The following is a 21,920-nucleotide window of genomic DNA, read 5'->3' on the forward strand; positions in this document are numbered from 1 at the left end:
CTCTGGTGACATATGCAGGACCTCTTCATTTAGTCCCACCACTGCAAGCTCATGCTCAACTGCATCCACATCTCAACATCCCATCAGGCAATCCCCCAATGCTAAGCCCCTCCCAAAAGTTTTTCTGTTTTGACAATCCGTTAAACTCATATACGTACATTACAATATAGAAGAAAAGGTCTGTTACTTTTAGTCTGTGACTTTAAAATGGGTGCATATATATAAACCCGATTCCCGAAAAGATCGGACACTGTACAAATTGTGAATAAAAACAGAATGCAATGATGTGGAAGTTTCACATTTTCAATATTTTCTTCAGAATACAACATAGATGACATATTAAATGTTTAAACTGATTTTAAATTTCATGGCATCAACACATCTCAAAAAAGTTGGGACAAGGCCATGTTTACCACTGTGTGGCATCCCCTCTTCTTTTTATAACTGTCTGCAAACGTCTGGGGACTGAGGAGACAAGTTGCTCAAGTTAAGGAATAGGAATGTTGTCCCATTCTTGTCTAATACAGGCTTCTAATTGCTCAACTGTCTTAAGTCTTCTTTGTCACATCTTCCTCTTTATGATGCACCAAATGTTTTCTGTGGGTGAAAGATCTGGACTGCAGGCTGGCCATTTCAGTACCTGGATCCTTCTACACAGCCATGATGTTGTAATTGATCCAGTATGTGGTCTGGCATTGTCACATTGGAAAAAACAAGGTCTTCCAATCTTATACTTCAATATAATAAAATTAAAACTAAATAAATAATAATCAAAATTGAAAATCAAATTCAAAATAACTTAAAATAATCCAAATAGTTACTTATATTTAGTTTTATTTTAATTGTAGTAATTTATGCACTTTTACAATTTCTTACATATCTATTTAGCTTTAATCTATTTTAATTTTATTTTAGTAATTTTGTGCACTTTTGACATTTTACGGTTTTTAATAGACTGCATATGTCTATTTAATTGTAACCTTTTTTTTTTTTTTCAGTTTAACATACTTCACTGCCAAGATATCATTCACTGATTTTAGTTAGTAAATTTTAATTGTCACTTAAAAGTTTTCATCTAATATTTAGATTTTATTTTATTTTGACTTATTTCAAGTTTTGTTAACAATATCAACACGGTTTGACGCCGATACGAAATGGTCTACAAGCAAACGCCAGCAGATGAATCAGCTAGATAACAGATTGGTTTCTCACCAGTGGTTTGCCTGATTAAAATCTCAAACCTTTGAAATCGACACCACTTGTTTTAGAGCGCGTCTGAATGCTTTTATATTGAAGTGCGGTGAGACGGGGCGCGCTGCGTCTGACGTCACCCTCTCCAGTCCGACTCTGTTGTTGTTGTTGTGCGGTGACGCGGCAAGTCCAGCCGGCCGATCGTCAAATGAGTCAGCATCAATAATCTGCCTATTTTTGGATGTGGAGATTATTATAGATCTCCCAGCAAAACGCTCAGACATCGATTAGCGGTAATAAAGCAAAAATGGCGGTTCCTGCAACCCCAAACCTGCAGCTGAACACGGCGAGACAAAGCAGCCCTGTGAACTCTACGGAAAACGACATCCACATCGACGAGAGAGAGCTGGAAAACATCACCAACCACATCGAGGACGGCACCTCGCTGCCGCTGCACTCCCCGTGGACCTTCTGGCTGGATCGGTAGGCTGATTTTGCTATATTACTGTTAATAAGGATTCCACTTTCTATATCCACGAGCCTGACAACAAAGGCCCAAGATTGGTATTTCTCTTTTTTTATATAGCTAACCAACCTTACTATTTTCAGTTTCTAAACGAGCACAGCTAACACTAGTAGATGGTTCAGGTGCTTGTATTAAGTGTTTGTAAGCTTTAAGAGTGTCATAACGCAGAGCTCATATAATAACTTAGTAAAGTAGGTCGAGTCACCTGTGGGTCATGGTTGTTATTTAATATCAGATTGCATGTTCTTTCTGGAGCTCTGTAACTCAGCAGAGTAATATGGCAAGGGTGTACATCAAGGCTTTGTCACGAGCCCATTTAAGTTTTGTCTGCGTTTTTAAAATGTAGGACACAGTTAGTATATAATATATATCTCACTTAGTCTTCTTTTTCCTTAAGCTTCTCTTCCTTTAAAATCTTCTCTGCAGTTTTTTGGCAATGGTTTTCAAAGGGTTGAAGTCCTGTTTACCATCAGACTGACATTTGGTTGCCATAAGGATTGTGAAATGCTTGTGTTCTGTGTCCCATGGCACTATCACAAGCACTGAATTGCACTTGGCATAAGACTGAGATAACACCCCTATGAATCTATGGTTTATGATACAGATATGGATGATGTGCCAAGTTTAGCATAGTGTAGAGATGTCTTGTTCAAAGGTATAGTTCAGCCAAAAATCTGTCTTTATTTACTCACCCTCATGTCATTACAAAATTGATGATATTCCTTTACTCATGGAACACAAAAGAGGGATTTCTGAAGAATGTCTAGATTGCTTTTTATCACATAATAAAGCTGTCAAGCTTCAAAATGACTAAAAGGACAGCACTTCAAGCAATCATTTGTCATTTTGAAGCTTTACAGCAACAGTTCACATTCACTTTCATTATCTTAGCCACTATTTTGATTTATATTACTAAGAAATTCACCTTTGTTCCTCGGAAGACGTAGAGCCATAGAGGTTTGGAATGACACGAGGGTGCGTAAATGATGGCAGAATTTAATTTTTTTTAGGTGAATTATTCTTTTAAATCTATTTATTAGTGTGCATTTTGTAATTTATTTTTAATTCTTTATATCTTTAAGGTCATTACCAGGTACAACGGCAGCAGAGTGTGAATCAAATCTCAAAAAGATATACACTGTCCACACTGTACAGGTAGGTGTTGCACTTTTATTAGAAGTCATTTTGTAATTAGAATTTTATGTTTTGCTTGATCAACCTGAAAAACTAGTCATTTGATATATTAATCAAGATTTATTCATTTTAAATGAATTAAATGCATCTTTTCAATTCATTATAGCTTACATTTAGATTTGTATATGACTTAAATGAAATTAGGCACCAAAATATTGTAATGGACAGTAATAGTGTTAAATAGTTTTTTAAGGCAGCAGAAAAAAAGTTTACCGTTGCAGTTGGGAAAAATATTGTTGCTAATATATTATGCATCACCTGTTTTTCATAACATAAAGAGTTTCTGGAGTGTGTACAACAACATTCCTCCTGTGTCCTGCCTCCCTCTGAGGTGTAGCTACCACTTAATGCGAGGAGAAAGAAGACCACTGTGGTGAGTCTTCAGCCAATTCACGATAAATGTTCTTTTTTATTTTTTATTGTTAAAAGAAATTAATACTTGTTATCAACAGTAATGCATTGAATTGATCAAAATTGTGTGTAAAGACATTTACAGGTGCTTCTCAATAAATTAGAATGTAGAGGAAAAGTTCATTTATTTCAGTAATTCAACTCAAATTATGAAACTCATGTATTAAATAAATTCAGTGCACACAGACTGAAGTAGTTTAAGTCTTTGGTTCTTTTAATTGTGATTATTTTGGCTCACATTTAACAAAAACTCATCAATTCACTATCTTAACAAATTAGAATTTGGTGACATGCCAATCAGTCAGAGGCATCTTACCTGGGCTAAGGAGAAGAAGAAGTGGACTGTTGCCCAGTGGTCCAAAGTCATCTCTTCAGATGAGAGCAAGATTTGTATTTCATTTGGAAACCAAGGTCCTAGAGTCTGGAGGAAGCGTGGAGAAGCTCATAGCCCAAGTTGCTTGAAGTCCAGTGTTACGTTTCCACTCTCTGTGATGATTTGGGGTGCAATGTCATCTGCTGGTGTTGGTCCATTGTGTTTTTTGAAAACCATAGTCACTGCACCTGTTTATCAATAAATTTTGGAGCACTTCATGCTTCCTTCTGCTGACCAGCTTTTTGAAGATGCTGATTTCATTTTCCAGCAGGAATTGGCACCCTCCCAAAGCACCAAAAGTTGGTTAAATGACCATGGTGTTGGTGTGAATTTAGGCAGTAATTAAAGCAAAAGGAGCCCCTACCAAGTATTGAGTACATGTACAGTAAATTAACATGCTTTCTAGAAGGCCAACAATTCTCTAAAAGTGTTTTTTTTATTGGTCTTATGGATTATTCTAATTTGTTGAGATAGTGAATTGATGGGTTTTTGTTAAATGTGAGCCAAAATCATCACAATTAAAATAACAAAAGACTTAAACTACTTCAGTCTGTGTGCACTGAATTTATTTAATACACGAGTTTAACAATTTGAGTTGAATTACTGAAATTAACTTTTCCCCGACATTCTAATTTATTGAGAAGCACCTGTATAATGTTACAAAACTTCTATTTCAAATAAATGCTGCTCTTTCAGACTTTGTATTCATCAAAAAATCCTGAGCAAATCTGTTTCATTTAAACTGTTAATAAAAATGTTTCTTAAGCAGCAAAGATTTCTGAAGGATCATGAGACACTGAAGTCTGGAGTCATGATGCTGAAAATTCAGCTTTGCATCACCGGAATACAAAATATATTCAAATAGAAAAGTTATTTTAAACTGTAATCATATTTCACAATGTTAAAGATTTTTACTGTTTCTGATCAAATAAATGCAGCCTTTTTGGGCATAAGAAACTTCCTTTAAAAGCTAAATATCATGACCACAAACCTTTTAACTGGAATGTGGATCTGTCCTTAGCTTGGGAAATGCTTTGGGGCAATTAATATAAACCATTTTGTTTAAAAATATTTTTTTATTTGTCTACACAGGGAAGAGGAAAGCAATGCCAAGGGAGGTGTTTGGAAAATGAAAGTGCCAAAGGAGAGCACAGTAAGTCTGCTACTCTTTGACTTGTAGACTGACTGCATAATGTAAATATGTTAAATACATACACAAATTCAGCATTTTCCCATACATTCTGCTGTGTGCTTTCACTGCCAAAATATAGTTTGTCCATATCTTTTTTTTCTACCAGTTAGCTGTGTGGAAGGAGCTGCTATTGGCTACAATTGGTGAACAGTTCACAGATTACTGTGCATCAGGTGAGCACAGAAATATGTTCTATGAAATTAAGTTTATTTTATTGCTAACATTTAAATAAATAATTCAATCTCTGTTTGTCTTTTAGAGGATGAGGTGGTAGGAGTAAGTGTCAGTGTGAGAGAACGAGAAGATGTGGTTCAGGTCTGGAATGGAAACGCCTCTTTTGCCAATGAGGCCAACGTTTTAGGAAGAATCTACGAACTTCTTCCACAGATATCTTTTAAAGCAGTATTTTATAAACGTAAGTGTCAGCGGTTTACATTCTTCTCACTGCAAACCCTAATGGCTTGATACAGTGTCATACATTAAATTAATTGTATTTATAGATTTGGTTTAGGTAATTTAACACATTTTAAGTGCAAAAACATCATAGAACTGTAATGACTGATTCAAATTGTTTTTTTTTTCAGCACACGAGGAGCACCATGCATTTGAAGGTGGTCGCTCAAGACATTAGCAAGCTTTGTACATTCACCGCAGTTATCCCTGTTTTTGGACTGATCCTAGAAAATGGACTGAAAACGGAGAAAGAATCCCTCCTGGGCGAACAGAACACTTTGGTTTTGCGGTCGTTTCATATCACTTAGGGAATGTTACAGCCCTGTTTTTAAGCTGTAAGCATTTTAGATAATCCCTCCATGCTTTTCATAAGGAGTTTTCTCATAACAGATATTTAGGCAATATCAATAAAGCTCATATAGCCAGTAGCACATGTAATATAAAGCACGATTGAGCAATGCCCCCCATTTCTAGGTTTATTGATCAAATGTGCAGTCCAGTGACAGTTGCTGCTTGTCAAAGTACATACTCATTGCGTTAGAAATCCATTAGGATCAAACTTTTTAGGGCTGTTTTTCCTTAAATGGTCTAAAAAAAGGTCTAAGGCTAAGCTTAATCTGCTTCTGGGAACTCTTTTATGCAAAAGTATTGCACATTTCTCCTTAGGAAAAAAACTCTTTGGCTTGGAAGTTATTAATGATTTCAGAGCAAATGTAAGTGGGTGTAACAGCCTTGGTTATAACCTTAAGTATACAGCAAAATGCATATGCAATTCCACGTTTTCACCCCCTAAATTTGATATTTACGTAAATTAAAATAATTCTGTATTAATCACATGAGGGTAAATCCTTGCATCTTGCAAATGGCTTTGCTTTTATGATTTAGAAAACTGTATCCAGACCTCCTCCTGTAGTATTTTATGTAAGTCAAAGCTGTTTTAGAATGGCGCCAAAGCACTGGTGAACTTTCTTTTTTGGGTACTGCCTCGTGGTCGATATCCTGCGTTTTGTTCTCTGTGTTGCTGTAGGCGCTTAGTGTCTCGTCTTTGTCAGAATAGTCCAAATGTTTCGTATTTTCATTGTCTGAAATCATTAAGTCTATTTTTCTTAACTTATGCCTTTGCTTCTAACTGCCTTTTTATTCACTGTAATCACACTGTGTCTTGTTATTGTTGTAGTTTGTTTTGTGTTTGGATGGATGCTTATGTTGGAAAACCTCTGAGTGGAGGGGAGCTAGTGTAGATATTGTCAAATTATGAAACTGAAAATGACCTGTGTAATCATCAGAGCATATATTTTTTAGTTTTTCAGTACCAAAGAGATTTCCTTTCTGTTTTCCGGTGTTATAATTCCTCATCGTCTGAGATCTGCACGTGTCTGCGTCTTTCTGGACTTGCATAGAGAGAGTTAAAATCATGTTTCTCATGTTCGTCTTTACTGATGTCTTTTCCATTAGCTCACTTCCTGCTGTGGTGATTTTATTTAGGTTTGTCAAGACTGAAACTTCAAGCCCAAAATGAAACTGAATCATGAATCAGGTCCTTTAATGCACTAAAAAGCACAATTATGATTTTGTCCTTCATGTGGGCAGGGATGTGCAAAACAACCTGTACATGCAGCTGACCTTTCATATTTCAGCCTTTTCCTACCTATCACCGATCTCTCAATGAGATGCAAATACTGAGGTGGATTATTGAGTTTATTTTTAGGAGCATTTGTGTCGGTTTTCCAAGCTCCCAATCAGGATCTGAAACCTCAAACTGATTGTCAATCTTCTGGAATGGTGCCTTGAGTTCTCCCGGGGCTTCACTCACAGGATGTTTTGTTTATCTCTATGTATTTAATCAGTTACATTATTTTTTTTTCTTTTCTGTTGCTTATAGGTTTTGAAATATTGAATAAATACAAAGCAGAATCCGAAATTCGACTACTGCACTTATTTCAACAACAAAAAGTATTTCATTTCAACTGCATTGCACTTATGATATAAAATACTAATGTAGTAACCACTAGGTGGCGCTGCACACCCTTTAAACGCAATCTTTAATGTCTTCACTTGTCTGCATCTCCAAACCTTTTATTTAATTCACATTTCACCAGATTAGCTCCACATATCTTTCCCGCTAGTTCGTGTTTAATATGATATTGATTAATCCCTCATGGAATGAATCATATCAGGTCTAGTGCGCAACATAATTTTCCTCGCGTCTTTAGCGACGACGCACTACAGCCCTCAGCAGGTGGACGTGAAGTCACGCCCCAACAGCTACTCTGCTCTCAAACTCACCTTAAAAACTCGGTTTTGACATAACTAAATTTATCAAATTAATCTTGTTTATCGTTTACAATCCGACGCTTGCTGTAAACGGTGCCGTATGCATGCGAATTCCAGTCGCGGGGTCCGTGAAGTAGTCCCTGGGACGCGCTTCGCGGAAGAATACACTTGTTTACATTGTGCAGCACGCGGCAGTGTGGCGGCCAGCGCGCGTCTGCGCGAGCTTCATGGGAGACAGACGTACCGCACATTTCAGCTCGCAAAAGTTCCTTCCAGGGTCACTGTTAAACTTTTCATTTCTGTCTGTTGAGAAACCACTTCATCCCCGGTAAGTTTATTCTTTTTTTATCAAGTTGCATTCTCTGTGTTTATTCGCAATTTACATTGCGAGGTTGATTTGCTAGTTATTAGCCTTATCAGAACTAACGGCAGCGCTGGGGAGCAGACAGGAGGAGCAGCTAATTCAAAGCCCTCCACACTTTTATCGCCATTTATCTAGTGTTTTATAACATGTCATTTACCTTGAACGAAGTCTGTGGCTTTCGTTACACTTAGTAATTTTCGCAGCATCCCATTTAAACCACTTATGGGAGTGTTAGCTGGCTAACATGTGCCTTTGGTTCAGTTCATGTGGATAACAAAAACAGCCAGAGTAACTTCTGTACAAGAAGTCCGACGTAAATCACGTCTAACCTCCAAAACCCCACAGTTTTTATTATTTTTTCATTATTAAACCGTTATGATTATAAAACAAATATTAACAACACAGCATGTACTAAAAGAGACATCATACGTGTACATAAATAAATACAATCCACAAAAACATACATTATTGGACTGTTGTTCATGCTATATATATATATATATATATATACACACACACACACACACACACATATGTATGTATGTCCTTGGAAGTTAATCAAGTAACTTAAATGCACTTTTGCAGTCGCCCAATCATACATTTAGGCTTAAAATAAAAATTTAGTAATCATTATTTGTTTAAATCAATTATTTTCTTTTTGAACAAAATCTTTACCCTATCATTTTTTATTTTTTTTATTTTTTTTGCACCACACTACAATTACGCAGCCTGTATTACAATGTTTGTCAGTGGGCATTAGTCAAATCTCATTCAACTGAGTGTTAATCCTAGCTGGGTGGTTTGATTTTGGTCAGCAGGTTTAAACAGGGACTCTGCATCCTCTCATAGAGGCGTGTTACTTTGGTTGTGTCTCATAGCTGACAGAAGTGTCTTATTTTAGGGCACCTATGAAAAGAAGTGCTGCCTAGGTAGGTTGGTATATCTCTAGGTTTTCACAGCCAGCATTTGTAGTGTACTTGGTTTGCTGAGTTTCATAATTGTCTAGTTGGTTTGACAAGTTTCATGATCCTTCATGAGTGTACTAAAGAGTAAAAAAAAAAAAAAAAGAAGTTCTCCTTTAGTTTCATTGTTTGATTTTGAAGTTGTTGAAACTACAACAAACACAATAAAGCTGCACCCCTTGACTGGTTTCAATCCTCCTTTTTGCCTCTGAGCATTTACAATTCAGTTAATCATTTGTTGCAGCTCTTTGCATGCATCCCATTCCGTCTTTTTTTTTACTTTAGTTGTCTAACCACCAGGTGTTACCGGCCTTTAGGATCTGGTTCCCTCACTTTATAGTCCATTGTGAAGATCTGTCCATTCAGCACAACTGGAAAACAAATTCAGTAGAGCGTTAAAGAGGATTTTATTTGTTAGTACCGAGGGTTCCCAAATTATTATTTTTTTTAATGCCGAGTACCCCTCTGAGATTTTTTTAGTAATATTTAAGTGCACAATCTACAATTCCTTTTGAGAAGCAGATTGTGGATGTCTTCAAGCTGATCATGATAGAAATTTGTCAGATCACCCATATTTAAAATCACTCTTTACAAGAACAAGCTAACACTATTGGTTGATATTGGGTTTTTGACAGCTGATGCCGATATCTTGGAAATCAGGGGGCGAAATTAAGCCGATATAATTATTTATTTATAAATATTTAAGAAATTTGAAATCATTTGACAATGGTTTAAATAAATAAATGTGTAAAATAAACATACTTTAGATGACAAAGTATTTTTCACAAATACATAAATATTTAATAAAAAATATAATTACAATGGAAGTAAAACACTGTAACCAATAGCGCACTCAGTATTCTGTGAAGTTTGTGTGCATTTGGGAATCATATTTTTCAGATAAAGCCAGGGTAACACTCATTTTACAAACAGCACACAGTGATAATTATATATGATAAATGATAATATGACCAGTGGGCAAATGCATAAAGCGCAACATAATTTAAAATGACGAGTTTAAAGTTTTAAGCATTGCTCACACGGACCGACCATCACACAGAGAACACGTGATCATGCAGGTCACATGCACACTTCACAAGATCTCACAGCTGGATTCGACTGAGTTTGCAAGGTTTGTGAAATTAAATGTTCATTAGTCATTCAAAGATTTGTTGTAATGACATAAATGCGTATTTGCTTAGTGCTGACGGCAAACAAAGTATTATAATGTTTGCCTTTCTATTACTAATAATATAAAAGCAATCGTTATAATACTTTTTGTATACATGAATTCCTTGGTTTAACCGTTCTATATGATTATTAGACAGATTTATTTCCGTATTAGACAGAACTGTTAACGACGACAGCAAACAAGAGAGAGTGTGAGCACTGTGTTCAGGCGCTGCTGTTCTCAGCGCCGTCAAAATAAGTCACATTGGCCAAGAAGAAAAACGTATCGGCCAATGCCGATATTTGAAAAATATGACAGCGCATGATATAATTTTCGACAACTTTGACGATAAAAAAAAAAATTGTCTACAAATATTTTTGTTGTCGAGTAGTCATCTGATCTCATATGACCTAATGTAAGTGCCTGCAATAATGTGGTTTGACTAGTGTGGCACTGTAGCGCAAGACTGTAATTCAGCTCTCCTGATGCAATTCAAGAGAAGACAGCGCATGATAGGGCTGGACGGTTAATCGAAACCGAAATTTAGAACCTCTAACCGACGTAATTTTCCCATGTCGGTTATTTCGGTTATTTCCTATTAATACTTCCCCCTTAAAAGTGTCTGTAGCCACATGACTCTGCCCCGTCCAGTCAGTGGCATAAAAGCAAAACACGGAGGTGAAGGCCGGTTCAACACAGTGATGGCGCGCGAGCAGGGGGGTCTTCACTAAACTTTGTCAGTTGTATTTGTTTTATGGTTTGGACATTAAAGCGATTAGACGATCGGATGTGTATTATTATATCGAGCTACCATGTTCGCAAAGCTGCATTGTGGCACGAAAACTCATAGCTGTGAAGATCGCGCACACAGAGGAACGCAGTTGTCAGCGCTGTCCTGTGATTTATCACTAAAGTATCCTAGAATCTCAAAACTTATTGTAGCATATTTTTCTACTTTTGAAGGAACTAGGCTATTTACAACCCCCAGCTTCACAATAATATAAAGACGGTATGACTAATTCACACACGCAATCACTCGTACTGGTACTGTTTACCTTTAATCTTTATTTATCTCTTACACCAAGCAATAATATGTAAGAAATGTTACGAACATAGATAAAATAACTGCTGATAGTGAGCTATGATCATTCTTTCAATAGGAAAAAATATCCCACCTTTAATAGTCGATCTCAACCGTCTGGCTGAGGCCAGTCTAAAAAGACGCTCAGGACCGTTGACAGAACGCTGCTGCGTGTCGTCATGAAAGCGTATCATTTTCACGTGTTATTAAGCCTTGCCACTTGCAAATGTAACCATTCAAAAGACTTTAAATCATTCAAACACAAGACGCGGAAAAGCTGAACTGAGAAGCTGTTTACTCGCGCGCTGTGCTCGGTGCGCACGCGGAGAGAGAGCCGCGTCTCACAGACAGCAACACTGAACTGAGCTCTCATTTGCAAAGTTCTCCTTAAGTTCCTCCTGCACCTGAACGAAAAAACAAATCGCAGTTTAAACAAACAGAAAAGGATGTGTAAGAGCCCACTTCAGCACCGCAGTGTTCTGGTGTTCAGGGCTCACGCAGAGAGAAGCGTCTCAAAACACTTGAACACAGAATTTGCCTGTTTTTGCTCTTGTACCGACAAATACATAAAAACATATGTGAAAATACCCGTCTTGGATAGTATGTCCGAAAAAACTGTCAGTTATGTCTTAAGTTAAAGTAAACAGTTGAGAAATAAATTGTATGTGTATTATATTGGATGCATTCATTGTCTCTTAAAGTGACCGTGCCTAATAGGGCTTGGGTGCCGTGTTGCATTCAGGGACGTGGCGGGCATGTTGATGAACAAATAAACAGAACGAACATATAAATTAAACACTTTCAAACAGGGCCCACTGGTACAACCTGAAACCGGGGCCCCGCAAACCCCAACTACGGCCCTGTTTACAGTACAAACCTTGTAAGTGAACTATGAGGGCAAAAAAACAAAACAGAAACAAAATAATCGTTCATTAATCGTAATCGAGGTAAAATGTTCAATTAATCGAGGTTTTGACTTTATCATCCAGCCCTAGCGCATGAGTTCAGACTCAGAGCAAACGCAGCCAAACCTGAAGCTGCTGAGTGACGTTTGGATGAATGTATAAATATATACTGTGCGCTTTCTCTCAACTGAATTCAAAACTGAATGGTGAGAAAGCATCTGATTTGAGCAATGTTTGCACAAGCTCTGCACTTCAGTTATTTACTCCAGAAAAATCCAGTCACGTCATGTTTATTTGTTTATTTATATAGTACTTTATGCAACAGTTACCCTTAAATCTAGCGGCTTTACCATATTTAACATGAAAAACTCATGTCGTTTTCAGTTAGAATTACAACTTGATTTTCTGTTATAAAGCAGCTCTCCAGTGTGGAGCTATAGCTAATGATAAAATCTTTTTTAATAGTGGGGGGAAAAACATTTTGTTAAAAGTTATAGGTTGGTTTTCAGAGATCAAAACTTGATCCAGCTGAGGACTGTTTTGATTATCATAACCCTAAAAGGTTTTTTTTTTTTTTAAGAAAGATTATGTTGCGAATAAAAAAAGTTTATTCAAAAGTAAAACGTCTTATCACAATGAAGTCATTCAGCTACTTTCTCATGTAGCTAATTAAATAAGTTTCTTTGCCATCTTATTTTGTGTGCCAAATATATCTATTTGTATAAATTAATTGTTTAATTGTAATTACATATGACTTTCAAAAGCTGAAGTGATTACATTTATTTGTTAGAATAAGTATAACTCAATATTTTAACTAATTTCAAAAGCTGAATAATCATGTCTACTGATTAATCAGCAAAATAATCTATGATTAGTGGGATAATCGTTCTAATAATCGTAAGATTAAATCAGTTATCAAAATAATCGTTTGTTGCAGCCCTACTCTCAAGCTTTCAACATGTCAAATCTTCAAGCTTTTATTGTGGTTTAATATTGGCATGCTGTAAACGTCTGTCCACAAATGTTGGCAGTTCTGCTTATGTGAATTTATAAAAAGTCAAGTGAACCTAGTGTGCATTGATTTTCCAAATGAATTCCCCTTTCTAGTTTTGAAAATTACGCAATATCGCGTTCATTATCACAGACAATTTAATTGCGTGATAATGAAAACGAAGATATAATTCTGCGATAATGACAGCCGTTTGCGTAGTTTCTCAATGAACTATGGCTCTATGTAGTAAATGCTGCTCCATCTGAAAGCATGTGAAAATACCACATTTAATAAAACGCTTTTACTTCAAACTCACTTCATAACGTCAGTCGAGTGTTTGAAATAAATCCTTATGTGAGATGATGTGGCATTTTAAACCGAAGGATTTATGAATTAATATTAGCTTCCAACTCATAAACCCCTGTTTGGGAAACCCTGCATTAGTACATTCTTCTTTCAGATCGTACTCCTTCAGGCGTTTTTCTGTATCCTGGAGCTTCGTCATATTGTTAACAAACATGTGATGGCCTGTCTTGTGTTTCACAACTGTGTTATTGATAAAAAGTTATTATCCTTTAAATAGTGTTTATAAACTGCCTGTTTCTCTCTGTCACTTTTATATCTGCCTGAATAATGCAACGATTGACAGATTTTGCCCTGGTTGCTTAATAACCGCTTTAATGACTTACACAAAAGTGATGCCTTATTTCTTAATGACATAACTTCCCCCATCTCCTGCTACACAGTGAACAAGATAGTCAGGAACCGGTAATGTCACTGTCATAATCGGATTAATGATTAACAGTTTTCTTGACATGTCTAGATAAACACCTTTATGGCATATCATACTCGGACGTCCTGCTGTGATGGCTGACTGCCTAATAAACAACAGTGTAGTACATAAATTGCACTCTTGAGACGAATGATATTATAGTTGAAGGGAGTGCCACAAGCATGAGAGAATGTAGGAGTAAGTGTAATGTGGTTTGTTCTTTCTGAGGAAGCGGTACGTGTGGTGCTCCTAGGCGTGGATGTATAGATGAACAGATATTTCCTTTTTAGGGTTGCCTTGAACCGAACACGATTGTTCCTTTTCCCCACTCCCCAACTGGCCTGCACTCATATTGCACTTTAATGTTCTGGGCCAGAGCAATGCATTCACGATTCAAATTTTTGTTTTTTAAAAAAAAAAGGGGGGGAAGAAAAGCACTTTCGCTAATAGACTGCCTAATAGATTTATAATTTATGCCGTGAAGTGATTTTGACTTGATTGCGCTGCACGTATCAGATGAATATTACGGAGGCATTCAATTCATTCATTCATTTAATTAAATTAATTGGTAAGTGTACTGTATTAATAGAAGATGTGTGGTACTATCAGAATGATGACAGTAGCGTACACAAAATAGTAGCTGTTCCGTGCTCCGGCGCGGATAGCAATCAGACTACATGCGTACCGTGCCTGAGCCCAAAGGAAACGTGTTCTGGCCCACCTCTTCCAAGTGAGCCAGGGACAGCCAAACAAACCGTGTCCTGGCACAGTAAGGAGCGTTCACACTATTCTAACAAACTGGGCTTTGGGGGTCAAATGTGCTCGGGCACGGTTCAGATCACCTAGTGTGAGTACACCCTTAGATTCTGTTTCCCCTTTCTTATGTTCTGGCTTCACCAAGGGTTTCCCCTTAACACTGAGCAAACTTTGTCGTGGTGAGGAAGCGTAATGGCTGGTGGACAAGTTGACAGGTTTGCTTTTGGTTGGCGTTATTCAGTCACTATTTTTTCCTGTTAACATTTGGCAGAGTCAGTAAGCCTAGTCCTCTGTGTGGGTTAATTTTTAAGTAAACGAACACCTAAAAGAGTAAAAGACAAAACGAATAGCTTGTGTGTGCGTAGTAATCAGTTTCTGGTAAATAAGCATGAGTTTACTTTGTGGACTGGGAAGGTGTTGCTGAAGAGTTGTGAAAGAATTGCTTGTCACACCATGCTGTCTATTGGTGTAATCTATATGGAAATGGGGATAATTCTGCTGCCCTATCTCAACTGACTCGCACACCTATTCAACTATTCAAATCTTCTGGAACAGTAAAGTGTGGTTGAACTATCTGTGTTTGCCATCCTGGAGAGTTTGAAGCATATATGCTTCATATAAGATTATTCATTTCTATGAATTTGTTTTGCTGGAGGTTTACAGTGGCTAATTGGAAATAGTGTAGGTTGCATATTTAGCAAGTCTCAAAATGAATAATTTTGTGATACCTAAATTCAGCTGTATCTAACAAACGAGATTAGCTTTTCAATCTAAGTTTTTATGTAAGCTACTGTTCAAAAATTTGTGAACGGTAAGATTTTTACTTTGTTTTTGAATTAGGGATGCACCGATACTGGTATCGGTATCGGGCCGATGATGAGCTCCTGTACTCGTACTCGTTAAAATGCCCTGATACCAAATGCTGATACCACACAGCATGTGATAAGTGCCATATTCAGATAAATAAACACCAATAACAGTATGGAATTATTAGAGATTAAGGATGTCTACGAAGTATATGTATGCAATAAATATAATGTAAAAAATTCAGTATTAATACCTGTACAGCTGACGTGTGCAAGGTGATAAAGCATGCTCAGTGGATTAAGCAAGCATCGGCTGAGATGCGCTAGCTTGTTTAGGCCATCCTTAAAAATATTTTGGTTTGTAGTAACAGTAATTTTTTTTAAAAGAAGGGTCGGTAGGTCGGATTATTATTTTTTTTTTTAAGTTTCATTGTTAAAAAAAAAAGGAAATTTTTGGCGATGGTGATGACGTAAGTATGAATTTAAACAAATTAGCATATCGTGACGTCACTGACTGAGTCTTCAACCCGTGCCTTCGGGCGCATAATTGCAAACTTCATTTTGATGCAGGCTACATAGGCCACAAACAAATTAAAATCTTTGTCAAAAACATGTTTATTGCATGAATTTCAGGTGCAATTTACTAATTTACTGTTTTACTTGCATCCAATGCTACGTATCAATGCAACCTACAAATGAGAGACCGTTTACTTTGCTTTCTTGGGTTGTCACTTTTGTGAAAAAATCCTGTTTGATTTGAGTAACAAGTGTTCATTGAATCGATTGTAAAATCGATTTTGCATGTCTAAATAAGTTCTATACGGCAAATAACACCAAATATAGGTAAATCCACGGACAACAGGCAGGACGAATGTAAAGACCAATATATCTGATGATTTATTGGCGTGAAGTTATGTGCACAATGACAAACAGGAGTGCAACATTTTCGAAGCAGAGTGGACTGCCATAATGCAAAACATTTACTGCAGGCTTCAACATGGCTGTGTTTACGATTAGAAATGTCAACAACAACAAAAAAATTGCATGGGCGATTCTAGGGCTGTCAAAAAAAATCGAATAAAATAAAATAAAAAATGTAAAATAAAAATCCACGCATTCGAATTTTAGGTGTGCATTAAGGAAGCTGCCTTATGAGCCCCGGTACTTCACAGTCCGTGTTCCATTCCATCTCGCCGCGCACAGCCCTGTCTACACAACTTTCAAAGGCGGACGAGCTTGAAACGCAGTATCTGCTTTCTCATCTTTCACCAAGTGTATGCGCACCGTCTGCGCAGTCTCAAAAAATGCCCACACGCGGATGATGAAAAGAACATAATGCAGAGAGTTTGCGGACGGCCAAAGTATACTTGATCTTTATCAGTGGCGCACGAGATGCGATGACGATGTATGTGGCATTGCATTATAAGGTTATGTTAGCCTATCCAGTTGAAGCCACTTAAAAAAAAGAGAGAACATCTATGTGGAGAAGATCTTGTTTACATCAAAACTGAAACCAAGCCGTTCACACAGAACGCATATTTCTTGCATTTTCTAGAGGGACACCGTTGGACTCGCGTCTCGCAGAAGAGAGCCGCATGTTTAGAAAGACATGTAAAATTAATTAATTTAATTAAGTTTTCTAAAAAGATCTCGAGACTTTGTTGGGTTTTTGCTCCCCATCCCACTGCATCTCATGTTTTTAAATGGAAAAAAATGTATCCTGTGTGACTGGTTTTCCCTTTTTATTTATTTAAAAATGCATGCATACATGATGCTGTTTTGTTTATAGTTCTTTAAGCAACTTAATTAATAATTGGTTCATAAAAATTATTTTAAATATTATGTTGTTTTTTTTCACAGTCATATATTCTAATGCTTTGAATAAATGTGCAGTAATATTTTGCTCGATGCGCTATCTTGAGGCCTCAGAAGAGAAGCAAAAAGCTTTTCTTCACCCTAACCGAAATTATGCATTTTAAATTCGAATACAATCATATTTAAGTAAAAAATTAGAATTTAGTTTTTCAGCTATTTTGACAGCCCTAGGCGATTCTAGCCTGAATCTGTATCTTTATGCATGAGACAGTCTGAATACTGTCAGAATTCACATTTCTGTTGTAAAAAGAGAAACATTGTGCAGAAGTATTATTTGCTGTTATGCGTGTTTGTCCGAAGCTGCAGTTGCTGTGACGCGTGTTACAAAAAAAAAAAAAAACCCTTGGACGCGCTCCGAGAGAAGGTCGTTAAAATCAATTTCCTATTTTTGTTTTCGAAGCTTGTGTTGGTTGGTCCAATCGATTCGTGCAATAGATTCTCAAACATAAAGTGACAGTCGACACGGACACGGTTTTAGACTAGACGGGAGAAGGGATGGGAAAAGATCTGGGCACAGTTTTTCCAGAACTTCGTGCCAAGTTAAAGCGGTGTCGAGCTGTTTTAATGATTTTTTTTTTAGATGTATTATGGTGCCCGAACCCGTATGACTTTGAACAGTGACCGCGAACATCTTGTTTACTGCAGCCGTAGCCATCATTACCAAGCGCGAACCGTTGACTCTGACAGTGAAAGAGAGTATGAGACGAAGCGAACGCACAGGCCACAGTGTGACATCCGTGTAAACATAGATGACGTCACGGGTTTTTTTTAAATTTAGGAAGATAGCCTTCGTTTGTATGTAGGCCTAGGAAATTTATATATTTACAATACTTAAATATAATTAATATCATTTTATTGCTTTTGTATTAGTTGTTTGCTTGTTTTTTTTAATGCAATATCATTAGAGTTAAATTAAAAAGTCTTACAAGATTAATTTATATTATTTAATATAGGGCTGCTCCGATCACGATCGGCCGATTGTTATGCCATCTCATCAGTAAAGCCGGTTCTCTAATCAGCGGTAAATTCCATCATTTTTCCATAAATTTTTCCATAAATTTACCGCTGATTAGAAAACCGGCTTTTCTGACGAGATGCGCATAACAATCGGCGCACCCCTAATTTAATAAAATAATAAATAATCTTACAAAGCAGTTTTGTTTTTTGTCCAAGTGCATCCAGAATATTCGGTTTCGGCCCAGAATTTTCATTTCGATGCATTCCTAAAATTTTCATATATACATAAATTAAAAAAACAAAAAAGCAATACAATGTATTAAAAGATAATATCACCAAACTACTGTCCTTATATTTATGTCCTTCAGAGAGAAAAAAAAAAGTTTCAGGCTTGACTTTTGTTTGTAATCTGCACACACTGTTAATGAAGTTTAAAAAGTTTGAATGAACTCAAAGTCTAATGTTTGACACCCTCATATTCACTCTCTATGTGGAAACCACATAATTTCCATCTCAGTGAAGTGTATTTACATAGTAGTACACCTGAATGAAAAGCAGGCACTATAGCAAACTGCTCTCTGTACTAAGCCTGTCACACATTTTCAAGATTATATTGTCGGACCCTGTAATTTCACTGATGCAGCCTAACTATCTTTTCCTTGGCTTGTATCCGTACAGTGTGGTTTTGTGTATCTGCGTAATTTGTCATGTGTTTGTAGCCAGGCTATGAAATGTGATATTCTATGAGGGCTGCCTCTTCCATTATCTCAGAAACCTCTCTAAAAATAGATCCATGCATCCAGACACCATGCTGTAGCCTACTATAAAGTGCCATTAGCCCCTTCTTTCTGCCAACTGCTCTCATCAGCCTTGTCTGGCTGACAGAACCTGGCTGAATGAACTCATGCTGCCGATTTTAGTTGTCTGCCCATTCAATAATGATTCTTAGACAGGTCCAGCAGTATTAAAGTGCCTTGAATTAAGTGAGACTTGTACACAATTGTCATAAACCACAACTCTCATGAGTGTTGGAATTTAGCCTTCAAAAATAAGTCTGTACAGGTTACAGGTAAATGATTGATGGCTTCATAAACTTCAAGGAATATGAATGTAATGTGAAGCACTCGGGTAGTTCTGCTAGCAGGCACCTGCTTGAGTCATCTTGTATGTTTCTTCACTGCTTGTCTTAAAGGGACAGTTCAACCAAAACTAAATGTTGTCATCATTTATTCACCCTCATGTTGTTCCAGTAAAGGTTAAAGGGGTTCAAAACAACACTAGACTGTTATTATTGTTTGGAGGGAAAAAGTATATTTATTTAAAATCACTTCTTTGGGGGGTGCACCAGTTGTGTTATGACAAGGAGAGCAAATGCTGACAAAATTTACATTTTTGTGATTATCCCATTAATTAGTTATTCTTTTTTTTGCTGAAACCTAAATGGTTTCCATTAAACCAGAGAGAGAGAGAGAAAGAGAAAAGTAATTTAGTCATCAGAGTCAGTAATTACATTTGGGTAATTAGGTACTTTAATTATCTGCTGTTTATTAAGTTGTGTTCTCAGGTGACAAATAAAGCTGATTGATGTAAAGTTAAGGAAAGAGACACATTTGTAATATTTCAGCTTTTAAATATTGATACTCTACAGTGCTCTACAGTACCCTTAGACTCCAGGGGGTTAACAATAAGGCCATCCTTTAAAAATATTTTGGTTTGCAGTAACAGTAAAAACAATTAAAAAAGGGTCTGTAGGTAGGTCTATAAATTGTTTTTTTTTTTCAAGTTTCAATGTAAAAAAAAAAGTAACATTTTGGTGATGGTGATTACATAGGTATGAATTTAAACAAATTAGCATATCGTGACGTCACTGACTGAGTCTTCAATCCGTGCCTTCGGGCGCATCATTGCAAACCTTTTTTTGATGCAGGCTATATAGACCACAAACAAATTGAAATATTTGTCAAAAACATGTTTATTTGTGTGAATTTCAGGTGAGAAGAAAAATAAATGAGGTACTGTTATACTGTTTTACTTGCATAGCCTGAATCTGTATCTGTATGCATGAGCCTGTCTGAATACCAGCAGAATTCATATTTCTGTAGTAAAAAGAGAAACATTGTGCAGAAGTATTATATGAGTGTGTGTTCGAAGCTGCAGTTGCTGTGTCACGCATAGGGCTGGGTATTGTTCAAAATTTTTCGATCCGGTGCCAATTTCGATACCTCAGTTTCGATACCGGTTCCTAACGATACTTTTTCCGATACCATATGTTTTAAAATCCATTTCAGCATCAACACAAATACATTAAACACAAAACTTTTATTTTTCACCTTAATTAAAACAAATTCTGGTAACGCTTCACACTCAGGATAACATTATTAATACAACTGGTTGTGCTTTTTGGATAGGGGTGCGCCATTCAGGGGCGGACTGGGAACAAAAAGTGGCCCTGGACTTTCTGGCCCACAGCAGCCCACCACATCATAACGCCCTGTTTTGATGTCATTTATTAATTTAATATTTAAGTAAACAGTTTGGGGATTTTAACCAATAGGGCAACTGATCCTCCGTAAAAAAAAAAAAAAAAAAAAAAAGAACAGCAGCTGTTCATTTAGCGACTCCTAGTGAGCGATACATGCTCATCAAGACACAAACATTCTTCTAGAACTCACAACTTTGCATTCAGTTAGCAGATCCATACGAATCATGCATGAAATAGAAGTTTATAAACTCAAACAATAGCTTTATGTGCTTTACAGATGAACTTGAAGTCTTTATTCATTCGAGATGTTCAATAATAGATAATCTTTGGCTCGGTAATACAAGTTCATGATACGATTAGAACCGATGATTCTTTTGAGTCAATCTTTTATAATAATAATTTATTTTGTTTAACGAAACCAGTGTGGAAACCAGTGTTTCACAAACTTGATAGATCTGAGGTGCAGGGCTCACAAAATCGTTAGCCCCATGTCCCGGGGCTATTATGTTTTCCAGTCCGACGGGTTATTGTGAATAGTGATGTAAAATTCCTAACTTGATTCGCGTTGTTCACTCGCTTGAAGGGGTGAAACGGATCATAGTTGATCGTTTGCACTTGTTTCTGAATCCTGCTGATTCAAGTGTTTTAAACAATTAGCGCTTTCGGAGCTTGTGCTCACTCATTCAAAGCACGCGCTGCAAGCAGCATTTCAGACAATGCGCGTACAGAGAATGAATTCATCTTTCGCGTATCGTAACTTCTGAATGAACACATACACACACAGTTATATCAAAATAATTGTCTCTGCAAGTATTCTCGTAAACACAGTCAGTTATGTTTTAAGTGAATGTATACAGTGGCCTGCTGCTCAGAGAAATTCGCTGTACCGGATAAATCTGTCTCTTACTCTGTTTTTAGACGACGTGAAAGGGGGCGTGTTTCAAGATACGTAATGGAGTAGACCAAACTAAACAGGGAGGGAGGGAAAAACACTCATCGAAACAAATGCTTCATTAAATTGGTGGTATTGCCGGCTTTGGTTGCAATACTCTTATCGCATATGTTGCACTTTGCTGACTCTGCATCCACTTTTATAAAGTGTAGCCACACTTTAGACCTCTTTGGCATTGTAAAACGGAAACGTTTTGAGAAAAAACAACTACACTTGTGAGTGTGACTGCGAG

General features: G+C 36.9%; 2 protein-coding genes across 2 annotated transcripts in view; both read left to right on the top strand.

The window, feature by feature from the left end:
* The first annotated feature begins 1,310 nt into the window (after positions 1 to 1,310).
* eif4e3 (eukaryotic translation initiation factor 4E family member 3) lies at positions 1,311 to 7,261 on the top strand. Its single transcript, XM_059527477.1, has 7 exons — positions 1,311 to 1,674; positions 2,800 to 2,872; positions 3,190 to 3,284; positions 4,788 to 4,848; positions 4,994 to 5,060; positions 5,147 to 5,302; positions 5,472 to 7,261. Exons 1-7 carry the CDS (start codon positions 1,499 to 1,501, stop codon positions 5,516 to 5,518), a joined length of 675 nt encoding a protein of 224 aa, XP_059383460.1. The 5' UTR covers positions 1,311 to 1,498; the 3' UTR covers positions 5,519 to 7,261.
* Positions 7,262 to 7,692: 431 nt separating this feature from the next.
* Positions 7,693 to 21,920, top strand: part of LOC132118006 (forkhead box protein P1-B-like) — a 58,532-nt gene continuing 44,304 nt past the window's right edge. Inside the window, exon 1 of the mRNA XM_059527478.1 lies at positions 7,693 to 7,942. The gene's annotated coding sequence lies outside the window, so the exon portion shown is untranslated. The remainder of the gene's footprint in view (positions 7,943 to 21,920) is intronic.

Source organism: Carassius carassius, chromosome 37 (assembly GCF_963082965.1).
Source record: "Carassius carassius chromosome 37, fCarCar2.1, whole genome shotgun sequence".
Lineage (NCBI taxonomy): Eukaryota > Metazoa > Chordata > Actinopteri > Cypriniformes > Cyprinidae > Carassius > Carassius carassius.

Bases quoted from the DNA above. Each gene is read 5' to 3' on its own strand.
- eif4e3 (XM_059527477.1), top strand. From the start codon at position 1,499: ATGGCGGTTCCTGCAACCCCAAACCTGCAGCTGAACACGGCGAGACAA. The intron at 2,873-3,189 runs GTAGGTGTTGCA...CATAACATAAAG, and splicing joins ACACTGTCCACACTGTACAG to AGTTTCTGGAGTGTGTACAA. The intron at 4,849-4,993 runs GTAAGTCTGCTA...TTTTTCTACCAG, and splicing joins AAGTGCCAAAGGAGAGCACA to TTAGCTGTGTGGAAGGAGCT.